General features: G+C 36.7%; 1 protein-coding gene across 17 annotated transcripts in view; it reads left to right on the top strand.

Moving 5' to 3' along the window:
• The window catches only part of LOC136838597 (sex-lethal homolog), a 204,401-nt gene that overhangs the window by 97,366 nt on the left and 87,462 nt on the right, over positions 1–19,573 (top strand). For 16 of the 17 annotated variants that reach the window (XM_067103816.1, XM_067103811.1, XM_067103805.1 and 13 more), the window contains one exon: positions 506–585. The exons of the other annotated variant lie outside the window; for it this stretch is intronic. In XM_067103816.1, coding sequence (XP_066959917.1) covers positions 506–585 — 80 coding nt within the window. The remainder of the gene's footprint in view (positions 1–505; positions 586–19,573) is intronic. 17 annotated transcript variants of the gene reach the window in all.

Raw genomic sequence — 19,573 nt, forward strand, 5'->3', positions numbered from 1 at the left:
TTAGGGATCAGGACTTGTGATAGGACTGGCTTTGACTCACGTCAGCTGAGCTAGTATTAGGTAGATAGGTAGTTTTATGAAAATGGAACAAATTACTAGTTTTGAATAGTCCAGCATTGCCAGGCAGTAACTCAGACATTTATGTCAGATAAAGCTAGATAGATTTGTCTAAACTTTTTATATTCATATCAGGGAAGTGATAACTGCTAAAGTTATGGTATTCTACAGATTTTCTAACACATACTGGATTTGTTTTTTAATATTTTTTTTTCTTTTCAGCTTGGTTTTGCTTTTAAGGTGAATTATTTTCATATTGGCTAAGATTATTTGGTTTGTATCTTGTTTGCTAGCATGATTAGAATTGAGTGCTGTACGTTTACATACTGGCTGCAGTAATGACAAGTCAATAAACATATCGTACCATCCCTTTGATTTTGAGGTTATTTGTTGTATTTAATTGCTTTCTCAAAGCAATTTCATGATCGGTCAAATGCAACTTTTATAGGTCGAGGGCGTGGGAACTACAACAACCGCGGAGGCGGTGGTGGTGCTGGCTACCAAGGACGTGGAAACTATAACAATGTGGTGGGTATTGCTAGTTTTCCTTAGTCTGATGTAAAGAAAATATGTGCGCCTTCAATTTTTCAGTCATGCCCCTCCACTCTTCCTAGCTGATAGAGGTATCCAATAGAGACTGTTTAGTCACAGTGGAGTGTGTCGTTTGGAAATTTTAAGTGTTAGATTTTGAGGATCCATAGTGTTGTCTCCCATGCTGACAGTACTCTTTGTCTGAGGTCTGTGTATACAGCGGTGCATTTTTTTTTTTTTTTTTACCATTTTTGTTGAATTTAGATTTAATTTTTTCCTGTCTGCTTTGGAATTGGAAATAGTGAGCCATTTATTTATGGGTATATCGCACTTCATTCTTCTCAGTTTTGCAAATCACTCCACTCAGTTTATGAAATCAATCTTTGCAAAATCACCTGATGCCTACAGCATCACTGTAAGTTCATAGAAAATTTTAGATAATTGTTATAAGAACCTTTTGCTTAGTTTTGTTATCCTTGATATTTTCCCTTCTGTGCCTGGTTATTAGGTACTGGTATTACACAATTATTGATGATAAGGTTGAGGTTAAGGTGAGCTTTTGGTAGAGTATGCCATATCATGATTTTGTTGTGCATTATGAACCATTCGCTTGGTAACTCTTGATTTCTTCCATATAAGACATGTCAACTAATAAATCCCTCCCAAAGGTGGTTTGAATATAGGCAAATATTTTTAGTTTTCACTTGAAAGTCACAGTGGAAGTTCAGTTGTCCCTCTAGGGTTTCTCAGCAGGTAAAACTAAAGTAGTTAACATGGGTAAAGGGAGATGGCACACAAGCTTGACCAAATTAGTTTCATGGTCTTACATTGGGTTACGTTAAACTCTATACATCATAATAATTGACTATGCAACTATTGATGAATCTTCTGCTTGAAATAGTAAATAGGTAGGCTTGAGGTTGGGAGCCACATCCGTTATTGTGAGACTTGCTTTAGCTTTTTAGATGTGTTTTGTTAGTTCCTTTAAGGAGGCCTTGACACTCTGCATCAATGCACATTGTCACTGCGCTTTGTAACAAGAAAATAAGGTTACCTTACAAAAAATTTTAAACTGCATTTGTCATAAATTGGTATTTCTGATGTCAGAATACAGTAGCTTGAAAGTTTTAGTCTTGAGAAATAACCTAATGATATCTGAAATTTGTGCCATGTTAATTTTACTCATAATACTCTTCATATTTCAGCTTCCTTGTACAGATTCCAAAATGATATTACTTAATTGTAAAATGTTACTCTCTCTCTCTCTCTCTCTCTCTCTCACGCAACTAGTGCATATATTCAAACATGGTTAGACACATTCTTGGATGAACAGATGCGATACTACTGGTCGTTTTAGTGACTTTATTATAGGATGCAATTCTAGCTTGATCTAGTACTTCGTTTCCAATTCCAAAGTCAGATCGTACATCACTGCCTTTAATTAAAGTATTATAAGTTATGACCTAATTCATATAGGGTTAGGTCTTCTGACAAGGTAATCCCCCATTAAAGAGGGTTGCTCTCTCTCTCTCTCTCTCTCTCTCTCTCTCTCTCTCTCTCTCTCTCTCTCTCTCTCTCTCTCTGTGACGAAAGTAAACTATGTTACTACATTGATAAATCTTAGTATTTCTGTCCCCCTTCATTTACATCTTTTTTTTTTTCTTTTTTTTGGTATTTTTTGATCTAGACTAAAATATAAGTACTGTACAAGGTATGTTTGGAATTTCGGAGCGCAATTGATTTATGGTTTAGATAGTCTTAGAATGTAAAGTATTTGTCTTCAGTTGTACCTGCCACTCAAGAAATTTTCATGACTGGGTTTTCTGCCTTAAATCTGCCTTACCATGAACTATGTAAAAGTTGGGTTTTATTAATTTCCCTTCATTTGGTAGTAGTACTGTATAATTTGTATTTTGTAGTTCAGTTTTGCATTTTTTTTTTTTTTTTTTTTGCATTACAATACACGAAGTTATTGCTCCCCTTTTCAGCTGCAAGTTTGATGCTGGAAATTTCATTTGCTGTTTATGCATCGATTGTAACACCTGACCTTTTACAGTTACTAGTTTTATTGAGATGGAAATGCAGTTAGGTATTTTATTAACACTTGGGTGTTTTTGAGAGTGTGTGTGTGTTTTAAGTGTAGGCTATACCTTCGCAAATACTAACTGTTCATAAGCCCCATGTATTACATAATTAGCTATCAAAAAGTATGAAATCTTTTAAAGAAGCTTCAAAATAAAATATTTTTCAGAATGCTTAAATTATTCGTGAAACATATTTTGCCCATAAGTAGGCTTGTCTCTGCTTGTAAACATGCCAGCAATGTTCAACAGTAAATCATACTGTATTGCAAATTTTTTTAAGTTCTGAAAATTTCTAAAAAACACAAACATCAATGAGGCATCATGTTGAAGAACCACCAGTTGGCTGCTTCCCCTACCCCCCCCTTTTTTTTTTTTACCATCCTCAGGTAAAGCAAAGCATAAGTTATTATTTAGACTGGTTAATGCTGATTTTAGCATTATTAGTAGGTAAAAAAATATCCTATCAAAGAACAGTAACTTCAGTGTCAGTTGACCACAAAATTCTCTGAAGCTCCCAAACCCATTGATTCAGCTGTAACCTAGGAACAGTAAGCATAGAAAAGACAGCAAGGACAGAATAGCAAGGGTTTTAGTAGCAAGAGGAGGGGAGGGTTCGGTTGTGGGTTATAGGATGAACTTAGCTCCATAATGTGCTTTAGTATTACTATTGGCAGTATAGTGTTATTGATTTTTTACAATTTATAATGTTCAGTGGAAATGACAAGTTCACTGTGAAAGTAGGTCGCCATATTTCCTGTTGCAGGACCCAGAACCTGTCATAAAAACTATCATTATTTCAATAGACAGTGGACTAAGCTTTAATATTGATATTAGGAAAGTTTATGTTATTCCAGGTAATAACAAAATAAGCTTTGTTTATGGTGATAGGAAAGTTTGGGACAGGTTTGGCAGTAGTCTGAAGATGGAATAGTTTTCCTATTGGTGATTAAACAGACATTTTCCTTCTGCCTATTATTTTTCAAAGAAAATCTCCCGAGCAACCTCTTCTTGGTTACTGTTAAATGATTGTTATGAAACATTAACAAATCTGCAAGAAATCTGTTATGACCTCTTCCTCAGGAGGTGCAACTTTAGCAGTTTGTATCTGTAAGGCTGGTATGATTCCAGACTATATAGAGTCATTATTTACTTACAGCAAATGGCTTAGCTGTATTGGTTCCAGGATTTTAGTTTTCAGAATTTTCAAATCATCTCTTGCTCTCAGATCCAGCTTTTTGCTTTGCTATCTGCCAGAGCAGAAGTAATTACTCGTGTTTAGTCCTGTGTGTTTGTCTTTAACCCCGTCCCTTACCGCCCTGAGTATACTCATGAATAATGACCAAGTACTTTTCTTACAATCATGTTCATTACCCTAAAATATCCCTACTTATTTTTATGATCCCATTCTGTGAGGCATTCTGATTTCCTGTCATTCCTCTCCCATTAATGAGCTTTTAGTGTATTTTTCTTAGTAGCCAGCAATGTGACTCATTTAATGATAAAGCTTCAGGTGTCAAATACCCCCAACATCTAACAGAAGACATTGTTATTATTGCTGTCTCACAACCCTCCACAATCAAGATGGATGGCAAGACGATAGTCTTCATGAATTCAGGAGATGAAAATAACATGAAGTATTTGTCTTCTGATTTTGAGGAATGTTCAGAAGTTACAGCAGTGACATGAAAAGACAAAAAGCACATGTCAGTATTGTCTATATTTACAGTGCTTAGGATATATTGTGGAAATATGTAGATAAGGAAATCTCAAAGAAAGCTAAAGCTGTTATGTACTGTTGCAATGCAGTGAGTAGCATTTTAATTTTTTCAGCTGCTGTTTGTACTCAAAGGAGTTACTCTTTGGTCCCCCTAGGGTTCCATAAGACAGACCAACCAATATCAAAGAATTGTTTCATTGGTGACCTTGGCCAGAGTAATGCCTTTGGTTGACACACTATTATTATTATTATTATTATTATTATTATTATTATTGTTATTATTATTATCATATTATTATTATTATTCCGAAGAAACCTATTCATATGGAACAAGCCCACAGGGGTCATTGACTTGAAGTTCAAGCTTCCAAAGAATATGGTGTTCATTAGGAAGAAGTAAGAGGTAAAAGGAAATACACAAAGAAGGGATCCCACTTGTTAAAAAAGAAAAACAGTAAATTAATAAATAGGTAAAAATGTATTAAAATGCAAGGAGAATAGTATTAGGGCAGTAATGCATTGAATCTTCGCTTGAGCTTGTGAAGTTCCAGTTGCACAACATCCTCTAGGAGGCTGTTCCATAGTCCAGCGGTGTGAGAAATAAGGACCTCTGGAACCGGGAAGTTTGACAGCGAGGCACATATATTGTATATTGGTGCTGCAGTTTAGTGAATCTGGTTGCTCTTGGCAGGTAAAGGGGATCAGGGATCAGTTGTGAATGTGAAAGATTTCTGTTGAAATACAGCTTGTGAAAAAGTTACAAACGAGACCATCCATCGATGGTCCAAGTCATAACTGCTTCTGTTAGGAAATGGAAACCTACCACCACAAACCAATCTATCTAAAAGAGATAATTCTTTGGCAGAAGCAAACATGTACACTAGAGAACAGTATTCTAGTCAAGGAAGCACAAACGACTTAAACAGGTTGCATTGATTTTATCACTGTTATAAATGTATGAGGCCTTACAAACAATACCTAACTTTCCTGCAGCATTTGCTGAGACTTATTAGATGTTTCTCAAAAGTTAGATGTGCATCAAAAGTTACACCTAGAGTAGTTAAAGCTTCAAACTCATTCAGCAAAGTTCCATCCACCTGAAGGGGAGGATGGGGTGGGAAATCTACAAGATCTGCTAATCAATAGTGTTTTTGTTTTCTTGGAGTTCAACCTCATACCCCACCAACTACATCATTTCCTGATCCGGTCCATGTCCCTGTCCTGATTGCATCATCGGCATACTGAACAATCTTGTTTTCCAGGCCAACATCCATATCACTTGTATACACTAAAAATAACAGTAGCCCAAGAACACTACCTTGTGGAACTCCAGAGAAAATAGGTCTTGGTTCACTAAAGATCCTGTCCACAGCAACTTGCTACTGCCTACCTGTAGGGAAGTTTTGAAGTAATCCTAAAACATATCCACCCACTCCAAGATCCTGAAGTTTATAAATAAGTGCCCTGTGATTTACTAATCAAAAGTAGCAGTGAAATCTATTTGAATTACTTAGCACTCAAAACCCTTATCAAGATTCCCTTGCAAATGACTAGTCAGGTCTAAAAGAGCATCACAGGTACCTAACTGCTTCCTATATGCATATTGACTATCATCTAACAGTCCTTTAGGTTTTATATACTTATATAGTGGCTTAAAAATAAGTTATTCAGCAAATCTGGAGAGCACAGGGAGAATAGATTGGCCGGTAGTTACTGCAGTCAGCAGATATGGCACTTGGAACAGGCACTGTATTACTAAGCTTGCGCTCATCCACAAAGATGCTATGTCTACATAAAAATTTATAGAATCTACCATATATTTCCACTTATAAGACAACCTTTAAATCCTAAAATTCACTCCTAAAAATTGGGGGGTCATCTTATACTACCATTCTAAAAATCTCACCTTGAATTCTAAGTGATGTTTATTGGTAGGCTAGCCTCGGTCTCTGTACGATAACCACCGACATACATGAAAAGATTCACATTATGAAGTGAAGTGATAATAAAGGTAGTAAAACGATTTTTACCTTATATATTATTGCCATATATGCATAATAAATAGCCTATTCGAGGGATAGTTCCATATCAATGAAATCAACTTTTATCTATGCAAGGCCAGCGGACAAAATGTAGCCTGAATATCAAGTTATGGTTGCGCTCTCAGCAACCTTTATCTTTGGGTAACGTAGTATAATTACGGTATTAATAATATTTAGGATAACATAATATTAATATTTCATAAAAAATTCAGGGTGTTTGTAACTGTTTACAACAATTCAGTCATACGAATGATAATTATGTAAGATAATTATCGTACTTTATCGTATTGTTGTTAGGGGTTGCTCATGATTGGCGATGAAACATAAGCAAAACAGTGGTTTTCCTTTCAGGCGACATGTGTAGGAAAAACATGATAGAGAATTGACTTTGTTATTTCATTTACCGTATATACTCATTAATGTGCAATCTCACGCATCGTGCGACCCACAACTTTTCACCCATAGAAAATTATTTTATGTATCTCGTGTATTATGCAAGTTCCTTATTTGAGAGAGCAAATTACTATGGATTAACAGTGTTTACTCCATATCTTTATCCCATCTAGTTAAACAGGTTAAAAAAGTAAAAGCGAATGGTAAAAGTATCGTTAGGTACGTTATACTCGTTGAGTAAACAAGTACAGCCATAAACAACTGAACGAGAAACAACTTTTTGCATTAAACACGGTCTAGGGCTAGGCCGTGGCTATGAACAACTGAAATTACAAATTGGATAACAACAGCTGTTTTGCTTGCATTTCAACCATCATACGATAGTAAACAGTTACTGTAGTTATGTTACAAATGACATTAGTAGAATAGGACTGATATACACTTTACATTATACCCTTATTTGCTATGGAGAAAAGATCTCAAGGAAATGTACTGCTAAATTTAAGCTGCAAGTTGTAGCTGAAGCTGAGAAAACAATGTTCAAGCACTAATGACTATAAACTATCATGCACTGGCAACATGGATGAAGCTCCTAAATTTCGATATGCCATGAAACTAGTCCGTAAATAATATAAGAGAGAAAAGTATTTTAATCAAAACTATTGGGCATGAAAGAACACATTTTACTGTTGTTTCAACATGTATGGCAAATGGGACAAAATCTTCCCATATGGTTATCTTTAAATGGAAATTTAATTGTTGCCGAAACAAAAATTCCCGGAAGGCATCGTTGTCCACGTTCACGAAAACCTAAACAGTTCAAATGGCGTATATGTTTGTATTTTATAATACAATTAGTAATATGTGAATACATACAGTATTACTGGACACAGTGAAGTAAAGCATAACTTGTTGAAAGATCCATGGAAAAGATGCATATTCGTTATGTTTGTATATTATAATACAATACTACTATGTGAATATTAAAGACACTAATTTTATATTTCGTGTATGATGCCACCCCCTTAAAGTTAGCTTCAAAATTAAGTCTTTAAAAGTCGTATGATATGCGAGCACATACGGTATTTTGAATCTCTAAGGATACAGTAAGTAAAACAGCATTTGTAATAATATCATCATTGCATAACCAATATTTCATAAGATACCTGTTGTTGCAAAAGCTAGCCTATATGCAGATGGTTTTGTAATTTAAGAGTCGTCTTATACCACAGACATGAGTTAAATTCATGAAAATTTGTCATAATTTTTACCTTGTCTTATCTAAAGGTCATCTTATACACGAAAATATACGCTGCTTACCTTGGGAGACAATACACTAGAAACCTTCTTAAAAACAAAGGGAAAAACCATCAAAATCTCCACCCCAGCTATCAAGATTATCCAGAATTTTCTTAACATCCCTAGAGTGAAATGCAAATTTGTAAGAAGGGCTTTCAGATGACAAATATCTGGGAGAGGGACATCCTCAACTGATTGCCTAGCTTCAAAAGCTTGATGAAGCAGTTCAGCCTTTTCCCTAGGGCCAGTAACCAATCCACTATCATATGTTAAAAGTGGTGTAATGGAAGACAAGCCTGACCCAAGATAGGTTATGCCAATTTGGTACACCACAGATGAGGCTGAGTAATTCCTTCAAGTTTCCTCTTCAAGGAATTGTTGTAATTCTCTCAGCCTATATGATAAGTTCTATTCGCAGCATGGTGAGACTCGGCAAAAATGGTGTAATTTTTAATTTGAACGATTTTCTCTCGTATTGAATTGGGTCTGTTTGTCATGGTAAGCTCGTCTACATGTATCATCAAACCATGGCTGGTCTTTTGTCGTAAATATGATGACCTTTCTAGGGACATATCTTATTAAAATAGCCATCAGCATTTCATTTAACTTCTTGGGATCAGGATCTAATATAGCACCTGAAGTATTAAGTGCCTGACAGGCTTCAATAATGAAAACCCAATTGGCTCTGGATTTTAGCCAGACATTTTCTCGAGTGGTGGCATTAGGCATACAGTGAAACTTTCTTTAACGGACTAATGGGGGAAAGGTCATCCTTTAAAGCCGATTGTCCGTTAAAGCGAAGCATGGTTTTTTTGTGTCCTAAGTGATGTTTATCAGTTGGCTAGCCTCGACCTAGGTGCTATAACTACCGACATACATGAAAAGATTCACATTATGAAATATACTGATGATAAAACCATTTTTACCTTATATATTATTGTCATATCTTCATAATAAATAGCCTATTCAAGGAATAAATCCATATCAATGAAATCAACTTTTATCGATGCAAGGCCAGCTGACAAAATGTAGACATCGAGTTATGATTGCGCGCACAGCAACCTTTATCTTTCGGAAAAATGGTAGTGTAATTAACGTAGGAATAACATTTAGGATAACAATATTCATTTTACATTCAAAGTTCATTATTATTTTGGTGGTAAGTAACTGTTTAGAACAATTCAGTCATACGAATGATAATTATGTATGATAAGAAGGCATCGTGCTTACCCATACAAAAATGGGAAAAAAAGCACGTTAAAAGAAGAAGAAGAAGAAGAAGAAGAATTATTATACATTATCATCTTCATAGTGGTTTGTGGTTGGTGATGAGACATAAACAAAACAATGTTTCCCTTTGAGGTGACGTGTGTAGGAAAAAATGATATAGAATTGGCTTTGCTATTTCATTTATTTTGAATTACTAAGGATTCAGTAAGTAAAAGAGCATTTGTAATAACATCATCTTTATGTACCAATATTTCATAAGATACCTGTTATTGCAAAAGCTGGCATATACACAGATAGTTTTGTATTTTAGCAGTCGTCTTATACTACAGATATAAGATAAATTCATGAAAATTTGCCACAATTTTTTACCTCGTCCTTGTTGATGTGTGGAATTTGAATTTAGCCACTCAGTGTGCTTTGCATTGCAGTCTCTACAAATAACAAATGAAGCTTTTGAATTCTGTGACTAAGCCATACTATCCCTTGCCAAGAGACAGTCATATAAAAAAACATCGATATTTAGATTGTGGTAAACAGCAAATATGTACACATTGTAGAACTTACTGAAAATTTAAAAAAAAAGAGAACTTCACGGCAACTACACTCCAAATTTCACTGACGATAAATAGGTCATCTGGGCTTACTGTATACAGCCATACCTTGCACTTGTGTAATGTTACAACGATAAGTAAAATCGGCCATGAAATCTCGGGATAAAAAACTCAACTTTTGAGATAAAAACATCAAATTGTAGTTACAGGCTTAACTCTGATCAAGAATATTTAACCTTAAGCCCTAAATATTTGAGTAAAGTAATGAGTAACAGGCCCAGGGTTTCAGCTCAATGTCTCCTGAAAGAATTAAAATTAAAATAAAAAAATCAGTATCAAAACTAAAACAAATAGACTCATACCAACAGTAACATTGTAAAAATCAACAAACAATAAACAATGCCATGAACAACAAGAATATTTACATTATTTACAAAAATTCTGTTGAAAGTATAATTAATTATATCCATATGCCATTGATAAAAGCACCGGAAGCAACTGGTCAAAAAGGTGGGGCTGGTACACCATTTAAGGCAAATGAAATCCCCAGGTTGCTACAAGTTTTATTTAATTTATAATTTCATTGCCATACTATTCGTCTCAAACCAAATTCATTATAGCGCTGAATAATCCCTTGGATTCCAGTGCTTGGCTTCGAGCCTAAATTTCATGTACCTTTCCATTCCATTCCACGACTCTGGGAGGACAGTCAGGATGGATTTAGAAATAAAATGCTCAGTAGGAATAGATTAGGTAAAAATGAAGGCACTTTCCAGATAATCCACCAAGTAAATTTTGCTTTCCCATCAGCCTGTCTTACAAACATTTCAAAAAGAACAGAACAGTGAATGAAAAAAGAGGATAAATGCCTGATTGTACTCTCAGGCAAGAGAACTCAAACCCAAGACTAGGGAAGGCCATGGTACAATGGCTATGGCACAGTCCAAGGTTGAAGAACAAGGTTTGAATTGAGAGTAACCTTCTCTTAGAAGGGTTGCCTACCAAGGCTAAAGGGTCCCTTCTACCCACTGGTTTGATTTCAGTGTCCTTCTCTTAAAAGAGTTGCTTGCCAAGTCTAAAGAGTCTCTTCTGCCCTAACTCGTATAGGCAGGGACATCACACCCTGAAGTGAATGTTGCAAGAAAGCCACAGTAACTCCCTACCATAAAGAGTATAAAAGGACTTAAGGCAATAGAGCTCTCCCATGCCTACAGCAATTACCAAGTTTTCCTTCATCTTTCTCACACTGACGTATAAAAGGACTTAAGGCAATAGAGCTCTTTCCCATGCCTACAGCAATTACCAAGTTTTCCTTCATCCTTCTCACACTGGCATGGCAACAGTGCACAAACTGGCAAATATCTTGTTTACTTTATGGTCTGTGGCAGTAAGCAGATGCCACACTGGTTGCTCCAGGAGAATTGTATTTGTTGCTTTTTTAGCAAAATTTGTAGATATCACTGCAGGAAAACCCCTGTAAAAATTTTTATTTTCTTAATATTGTTGCATCTAGGTATAATTGTTAATCTGGTAGCCTTTACATCCTCCAAAGTGGGAATCTTGGATCAGGTTTTGCCATCAACTTTGACAGCTTTTTAAAATTCATTGATTTTGGAATTTTTTGTGTGAAAATCATTTGCCAGTGGATTTTCATTATATGTAGATAATTTTTTTTATGGGATGAAAAGGAAAATTTAATTTTTAGCCTGACTTCTTGGTTACAAAATAACTGATTTGCAGTTTCCCTTGTATGTTTAACTAAATTTTAGTTTCAAACTGTTCCTTGTTTCTTTTGTTAATAAGTCAGAAACATTTTAAATGACTCATGTTCTACAGAAATTTCCACAATTATTTTTAATGTCAGTTGGTTTTTGTATGATAGGGAATGGAAAATTTGTATGTATTACTCCGCTGGATAGGGACATCACAACTAAAAAAGACAAGCGAAAGCCTTTCAGTACTGGTTGTTGATATTACTCTAATATAATTTCAACAATATATTAGTTACCAAGCCAATCATGGGAGCCACAACTCTCAGATTGTTAGTTAGAATAGTTAATGATAAATTAAAATATAGTACCATCTGATATCATGGATGGTACTGTATTGTCGATTTATTAGAAGAGTTTCAGTTACGTTGAAACATTGATTTTTAATTGGATAGTGAATAATAACTTGGATTACTTTATCAGTGAATAGAGCATATTTATAGTATTTTACTGTAGTTTTTGAGGCTAGTGTTCATCATAGAAATGTGCTAGTTTACACGTCAGTAATACACCTGAGACTTGAGCATTTAAGCATGGACATGCTCTTGTAGAATAAATAAATAAGATAGAAAATAATACTATATAATTAATTGAAATGTTGGTGCCACCCAGTATAAGCTTTTACTGCTGGTATGTTGAATCAGATATGTTAGGCTTGCTCTTAATAGAATACCAGAGCGTTCCAGAGCTGTATTTTTATTACTGTATATATGAGGCATGCATATCAACCATCATTGTGCTGGTTGCCTAATTAGATGTCAAAGTTGCACATTTCTATAAGCCATTTCTCTTGGTTTTAGAAATGTGCAACCTTGACATCTAGTTAAACTAGTGGAACCTAGTAATCGTACCCTTAGTATATTAATGATTTAAAGGGATGACACCATTACAGTTATTAAGATTATAATTAAAAGAATGTCCCCCACTGAGTTTTTCTTACCAACTTGTCAGTTCTGTTTCGTGCTGATGGGTGTTCCGCTTGTCTGATAGATAAATGTGGCACACAGTTGACCATTTCTCATCGTTTTTGTCTTCCAACTACAGAGCTGCTAATATGCTAAAACCAAAGGTTGCTTCCCCACTGTAAACAGCATATTCCACTATTTGCCAGTGGGATGGCACATACCACTTGCCAGAAACCTAGCCTTGCTGGTATAAAGTTGAGTTCAGGCTGTTGTTGTTGGACGTCTGCAAAATAGTTGACATGCTCCTGGCAGCAAACCATAAGGAAAGGCTTGATTTGGAATAACCCTTGGGACCAAGGTTTCAGAGGGAACGTAAGGGGAAGGGGGGAAGAGTGCATCTTCCTGGCAGAGTTCTGGGCAAGAATATTCCCCCGTTTCCAAGCAGATTCCTTTCCTGGCCAGTATGCCATTAGATTCAAGATCTCCTTGTATGACTTCTCCAGTGGAGATCATTGGGATAGATGCCCCCAAAATTGGGCATGAAGTGGACCTTGCCACTGAACTTTTCTTTCCTGAATCTGGAACAACTAGGGTCACTGACTTTGTTTTCACATGAGAAGGATCCCTCAAAAGGACTAATAGGGCCATCCTCTTCTCCCTGAAGTACTTTTTTTTTTTTTTTATATATACAAATCTGCTGTTGACTACTAAGGCCATCATCTCTCCCTGAAGTAATTTTTTAACTGTGTTGTTTAGGAGGGCCCTAATAGGGCCACCCTCCTCTCCCTGAATTACTTCACTTGTGCAATAACCTGCCACTGAGGAAAAAACCCAGTTAGGCACACCCTTCTTCCCCAAAGTTCCTGTTCCTTCCAGTTTGTCCAGGATGATGGTCTGTAATAAGGACAATCTGTCCAAGGTATGTTGAAAGTTTCTGAATTAGATGATACGCAGTACTGTATTGGGGAAGCCCACAATACTGAGCCACCACACTAGAGAAGCTGTCGAGGATTCCTAATGTGAATTCAAAACATCTTTGAACACTGAATTTGAGGTTGAGGGTATCTCCAAGACCTTTGAGAGTTCCAAAAAGAGATGAGAAAGTCTGCAAAAGCCACCTGTGCAGGGATTAAGCTTTGCACAAGTAAATGAAGTCTTGTGAGAAACTAAAAAAAAAAAAAAAACCCACAGTTTAAGAAAAATCTAGTCTGTTGCTTAAGTCCCTTTAGAGTCAGAAGACTCACATAGGTATAGCCCTTATTTTCTTAATTTTGACCAGTTTTTATTCTAACCTCCCCTGAAGCCTGGAGGCTCGGTAACACCAATATCTACCCCTGATTCTAGTGCTGACAACCCTTGGCCTGATGCCTCTATGTGTATCCTTTAGCCAGACAGCATATATCTCACCAGTAAAGGGGAAAACAGTGGTTGAGGCAGAATGTACCAAATTTTATCGGGTAGAGCTGCGTTTTCCCAGTACAGAATGGCGCTTGGTCTCTCCTTTGGCTAGCATTTAGAAACTCCTAAAGGAAGCAGTCATTTTCATTGCTTTTATGGCAATAAAAACCATTGAGGCAACCCCGTTTTCTGATTTAGTGGAAACTGTGGTACCTCCATAATCTTGGAGAACCAATATCCCCCTTTGAGTGGCACCAGCTTTCTGCCCTTTCACTCTTACGACAATTAATCATGTGAAGGCAGATTATAAGGGCTTTGCAGTTACTTGGAAGCATAAAAAAGTGTTGGAAATAAAGCCACTTATTACCAGTAAATCCCAGTATCTGGCAATTCCACAAAGGAATGGCCAACACTCGTCCTTCTGTTTGAGGAGGAAGGTTCAAGGTGGCCACTCAGGAATTTGGTGCCTCTAGGGCCCAAATCTCAGATGGGACAGCCATGTCTGTGTTCCATGCAGGGCTCCCCCAACTTATCTTTCCTAGTCTTATCCACTATTCTGGAAGTAACTACGAGGAGACTTTCAGTCTTCTATGACTGTGTTGGTTGCAGTTGCAAAAGTCTTTGCAAACCTTATGGTGGCACCCTCAGGGTCTGAAAAGAATTGTGTGCTGCAATTTCTGGATGACTACTGCTGTCCAAATACTTTCATTCATTCCATGTGGGGCTTGGACTGCTCCTATCAATGTGAAAGACATAATAACACGTCCCTATTACCATTCCCTTCCACTCCTTCATAAGAGGGAAGAACAGGTTTCAGATTCAAGGTCATGCCCCTTGCAGTAGATATTGCAAAGAATTTTTTTTTTTGAAATTAGCAGCAATAATTGCCCAGGAACTCAGAAAAGAAGGCATTCAAGTGATATCCTGCCTAGACAATTGGCTAATTGGGGAAGCTACCAAAGAAGTGTGTCTATCAAATCTGAAAGTGGTAGTCAGCAAGACTCCAGTCAAAAGGTTTCCTAATAAACTGGAACAAGTTCCTCCTCACACCCAATAGGCATTTGTGTGGTTGAGATTTTGTTGGGATAACTTTTATGGTTGGTTGTCTTCCTAGCCAGACTCAAAGGAAACTAAGGAAAGATCTGCAGAGGTTTCTTACCCATTCTGGTTTACCTTTGAAGTTGGAAGGTATTCCGTCCATGGACCTGGAAGAGAACTCTCCAAAACAGGTTGAACTGACTCCTCTGTGGGTAGTAATACTTGTGGTTGCCTCCTTGAAAGGTTTGGGAGGCCATTGGGAAGATTGTCAGGTAGAAGGAAGATGGTCACCTGTTTTATGGAGGTGTTGCACCAGTGTCCCAGAGCTAATGGCTTTTTTATAGCCTCAGGAAATTGAAGCTTGAAAGTGGACCCACATTTTGTTGGTCGTAGAAAATATGATAGCAGTGACTAGTATCAGTGCAGTCATGTTGTCTGTCCTATGGATTGAAGGCTTTAAACTGCTAACTTTCAGTGAGCCACCTACACAGTGATCCCAAATTGCCATTGATTCATACTGCTTCAACAACGGGCAAAAAAATCAGTCCTAATACTGTTCACTGTTCTGTCATAGACAGGAGGAGGAAAATTTGTATACGTATGCTTTTTTCTGAGCTGTGGCCTTCACGTGTGTTTTTCTTAAAATCTAGTCTACCATAAAGATTACTATTCACCCAACATTTTTAGGTACCTGGTGCAAAAAACCACATTTCAGTACCAGTCCCTATGAAAAGTGTGATTGGATTACCTTCAATCTGAGAGCCGGTTGAAACAGTTTTACAATATGTGATCTACCTGTTTGAGGATAAGTGTCTTGCTGTTGTTATAACTGTTATACAAGGCTATGCTATTGAAGCCCTTACTGTATGGGTGTGGGATTGATTCAAATACAGAAGTTTTTAATGACCATCTCTGGTCCTTGGCATTGTAAAGAGTGGCTCCTGCAAGGCTTCCCATTGCCGGATCCCTGAATAAGCTTCTTTGACCCGTCATCTCAGTTCATTAATCATAATGAAACTACATCTTCATGCTCCAAAAGGTTGTCTTTTTTACCATCTTGGGATCCTGGCCCTCTTAGATGGGGACAATGTTTCATCACCCCCACATTTAGCTGTCACTGTTGACTTATGGTTTGTTATTACTGGTCATGAATGAGGACCATTTGAAGGAGAAATTCCCTATACTTATGTGGGAACTCAGAATTAAAGATAAGACATTATGTCTGTTCCAAGTACTCCAGGTTCACAAACAAGCCACTCTCTCTGTATGGACAAATAATTGTCTTAGTGTCCCTAATTAGAAAGGTGGAACCCACCCCTTCTTGGTTTGCAAGATAAGACATTATGTCTGTTCCAAGTACTCCAGGTTCACAAACAAGCCACTCTCTCTGTATGTAGTGTCCCTAATTAGAAAGGTGGCACCCACCTCTTCTTGGTTTGCCAAGCAGTCCCCAAGTTTACAAGGTAGTCATCAGAGGCAGTGTTCCGTGAACACTGCTGCCATCCCATCCAGCAAATTTGGGCACACACTGTCCTGGTAGGTGGTATGGTAAGTCTTGGTCCCCTAGGTGCTTCAGTATAAATCAATTGGTCCCCTAGGTGCTTCAGTATAAATCAAAGGGCCTTCTTGATGCAGTGTTAATTCAGAAATATTGCCAGAGACGGGTACAATAATGCTATATCCCAACCTGGCATAATTTGGTAAGTCACTTTTGAACCACATAGAATAACATAGATTTTTGCTTTTCCCTATCCATTGTCAAACCTTAATGGGTATTGTGAAAAAAAGGATGGTAGGTAAAAGCTTACTTGACTTTACCATGGACATTTTTTTTTTTTGTCTAGGTTGTTGGGATTTTCTTTAAACTCAGGAACTAGGCCATTTTGTCACCAGTTAGTTTATTTTGTATACACCTTTTAGGGTGACAAGTGGCTACATTATCAAAAATCTGGTTTTGACAGAAGAAAATCTATTTTTGGCAGCCAGTGTGATTCTTTAAACCTACCCACATTCCCTGATCAAAAGGCTTGGGAATTTGTGGTAAGTATTTTCCTTTCACAGACCGGATGAGTAATGGCGATCTTTGCCAGTTTGTACACTGGTGCCACTTCTGTGTGAGAAGAGTGAAGGAAAAGCAAGTAACCACTGTAGACGAGGGAAAGAGCTCTTGCCTCGAGTCCTTTTACACTCTATCCCTTTTTCAGTCAGAAGCACTCTTCTGACCAGACCAACTATGAGAGAATTCTTTGATATTTGTTGGTCTGTCATACGGAGCCACCTTCAAGAACTCACAGCAGCTACCAAAAATGGATTTTTCCTTCATCAAAATCTATTTTTTTTTTTTTTTAACAAAAACTATACACTTCATATCTTATTAGAACAGTAAAAAAAAGTTAAGGGAAACCTGCCTATATTTATTCATATATTTGCAAAAAATGCAAAAGGTAAAGGGTCAATAATGTAATGGAAATTTTTGTGAGACCTGCAGTTTACTGGTTGAATTTAGATTATAGGGTCACACCCTTTAGGGCAGGCCTTGAAATAATTACCATAGCAACAGTAACCAGTGGAACAAGTTAGTTGTCCTACATCCACAAATTTAATGTTCTCTGGTGTCACTAACCATTTATTACACAGTTGTACTGTACCTGTACCAGTCTTAGGTGTGCAAACAAAATTACATCACATTAGTTCTGGTCTGCCCTTGAAAATGAATTGATGAGTTTTTATTTGGGTATTTCTTTGCAACTCAAGTGATCCTCATCTTTTGCAGTGCAATCGGGAATCCTATTTTTTCTCAGTTACAGTGGCCACGTCATGTATTTCCTCTGCTGTGGCAAAATTGCCAGCATCATTGCTTTGCATAAAGGCTCACAATACACAATAAATGCTAATTACTTTAAATTACCTTCTGTAGGATTTCCTGCAGTACCACCCAATGAAAGAAGGTGGGGCCCTTTACCCAATAATTTTTAAAATTTTTACAGCATCGTGGTCAGCAGTTAAAGATTTGTAATTGTCGATGACTTATGAAGTGTGCTAAAAGACATGCAAAATTATTTTCTTTTTCATTTTCAACAAATTAGGTTTTTATATAGTGGTATAAATGTTGAAATATGTTGGATCCCCACAAATGTTGGCCTAATGGGAAATGGTGGTGCTAATGAAGCAGGCAAAACTACAAGTACCATGACTAGATCAAACGCACCTGTTCCTGTCAGTGACTTTAATATCTCTAAACTCATCTTCAATGATGAAATGCTTTGCGGGACAACGAATTTGTTGGCAAACCAACTTGAAGAAATTAAACCAATGCTGGGTTGTGAAGTCTCTTATTCCAATAAGGAGCACACATTTAAGTAATATTATCCAGTCTGTGAAATGATCACACTCATTTTAGGCATGAATAACTAACTTGACCAAATCCCATCATACAGGACAACACTTGCAGTGGGAGATATGACTAGTTTTCAATAAGATGAATGATAAGTTATAAGAATGAATTTTTCTAGGTAAAATTTAATCAGAATCTCCTACATGGATAGGTAGGGTATATAACATAAAATATTCAAATAGCAAGTTCATTCTTATACTTCATATCACTATGAATGCTAAGCATGATAGAGTCACAGACCACATTATTGTTTTAGTAACTTGAGGAAATTACTGGATAAAGGGCACCCAGGGAAGGAGTTGACAAGAAATTTTGATTTTTGGAAATCATGTATATTTTTAATATATTCAGTAGCTTTCAGAACAGTAAAACAGAAGCCACCAAAAATTCTTGTCCTATTTTTTAACTGGGCTCCAGCAGTTGCTAGAGAGTTTTCCCTTGTGTTAGGACCAAGGGTTTGTTAGTTTTGAAAAATACAAATCGATTTAAAATTGTTTATATTTTGTTTTTTTAAGTCATATGATAATAAGCCCTTGTTTTATGTTTACATAATACTGTACTGGAATGAAAGTTTTCTTGAAAGTCTGGTTTAGCTTTAGATTGTTTTAGAAGGGTGAACACTTGTACATGGAGGTGCCCTCTGAGTTCCAAAAATGGTTAACACATTTTGCCATAGGTTTGAAGATGGTAGCCAAATCCATAAGCTGGGAACTTCACTCTTGAATCATTTATTGTAAGACAAGAAACTTGTTAAAGGTCAATTTGAAAAAGTGGAGTTTAGGCAAATAAAACACTGAAAACAATGGTAACGAAAGTGGAATGGGAGTACATTCCATCTAAAGAGAGGAGCAATAACCTTCATGAAATGCGAGTAATTTGGTATTTGCTATGCCTTGTTAAGTCAGACTACATGAATGATAAAAATGCATATTTAAAGTATTTTTCAATACATTTATGCCCATCATTGATCAGCAATTGCCAAAAATACTCTTCACTTGATGTTTTAAAGAAAGACTTGATATTAATTCGATTATTCGTAGAGACATGCACACTATGATAAACTTATCAGGTTCAACATATGGAGGCTTAAGGAAACCCTGTTTAGTTACAAGAAATTTGCTGAAAGTTGGTGTAAGTTGTAGCAAACAGTATTTGCCAAGGGAAA

Source organism: Macrobrachium rosenbergii, chromosome 5 (assembly GCF_040412425.1).
Source record: "Macrobrachium rosenbergii isolate ZJJX-2024 chromosome 5, ASM4041242v1, whole genome shotgun sequence".
Taxonomy (NCBI): domain Eukaryota; kingdom Metazoa; phylum Arthropoda; class Malacostraca; order Decapoda; family Palaemonidae; genus Macrobrachium; species Macrobrachium rosenbergii.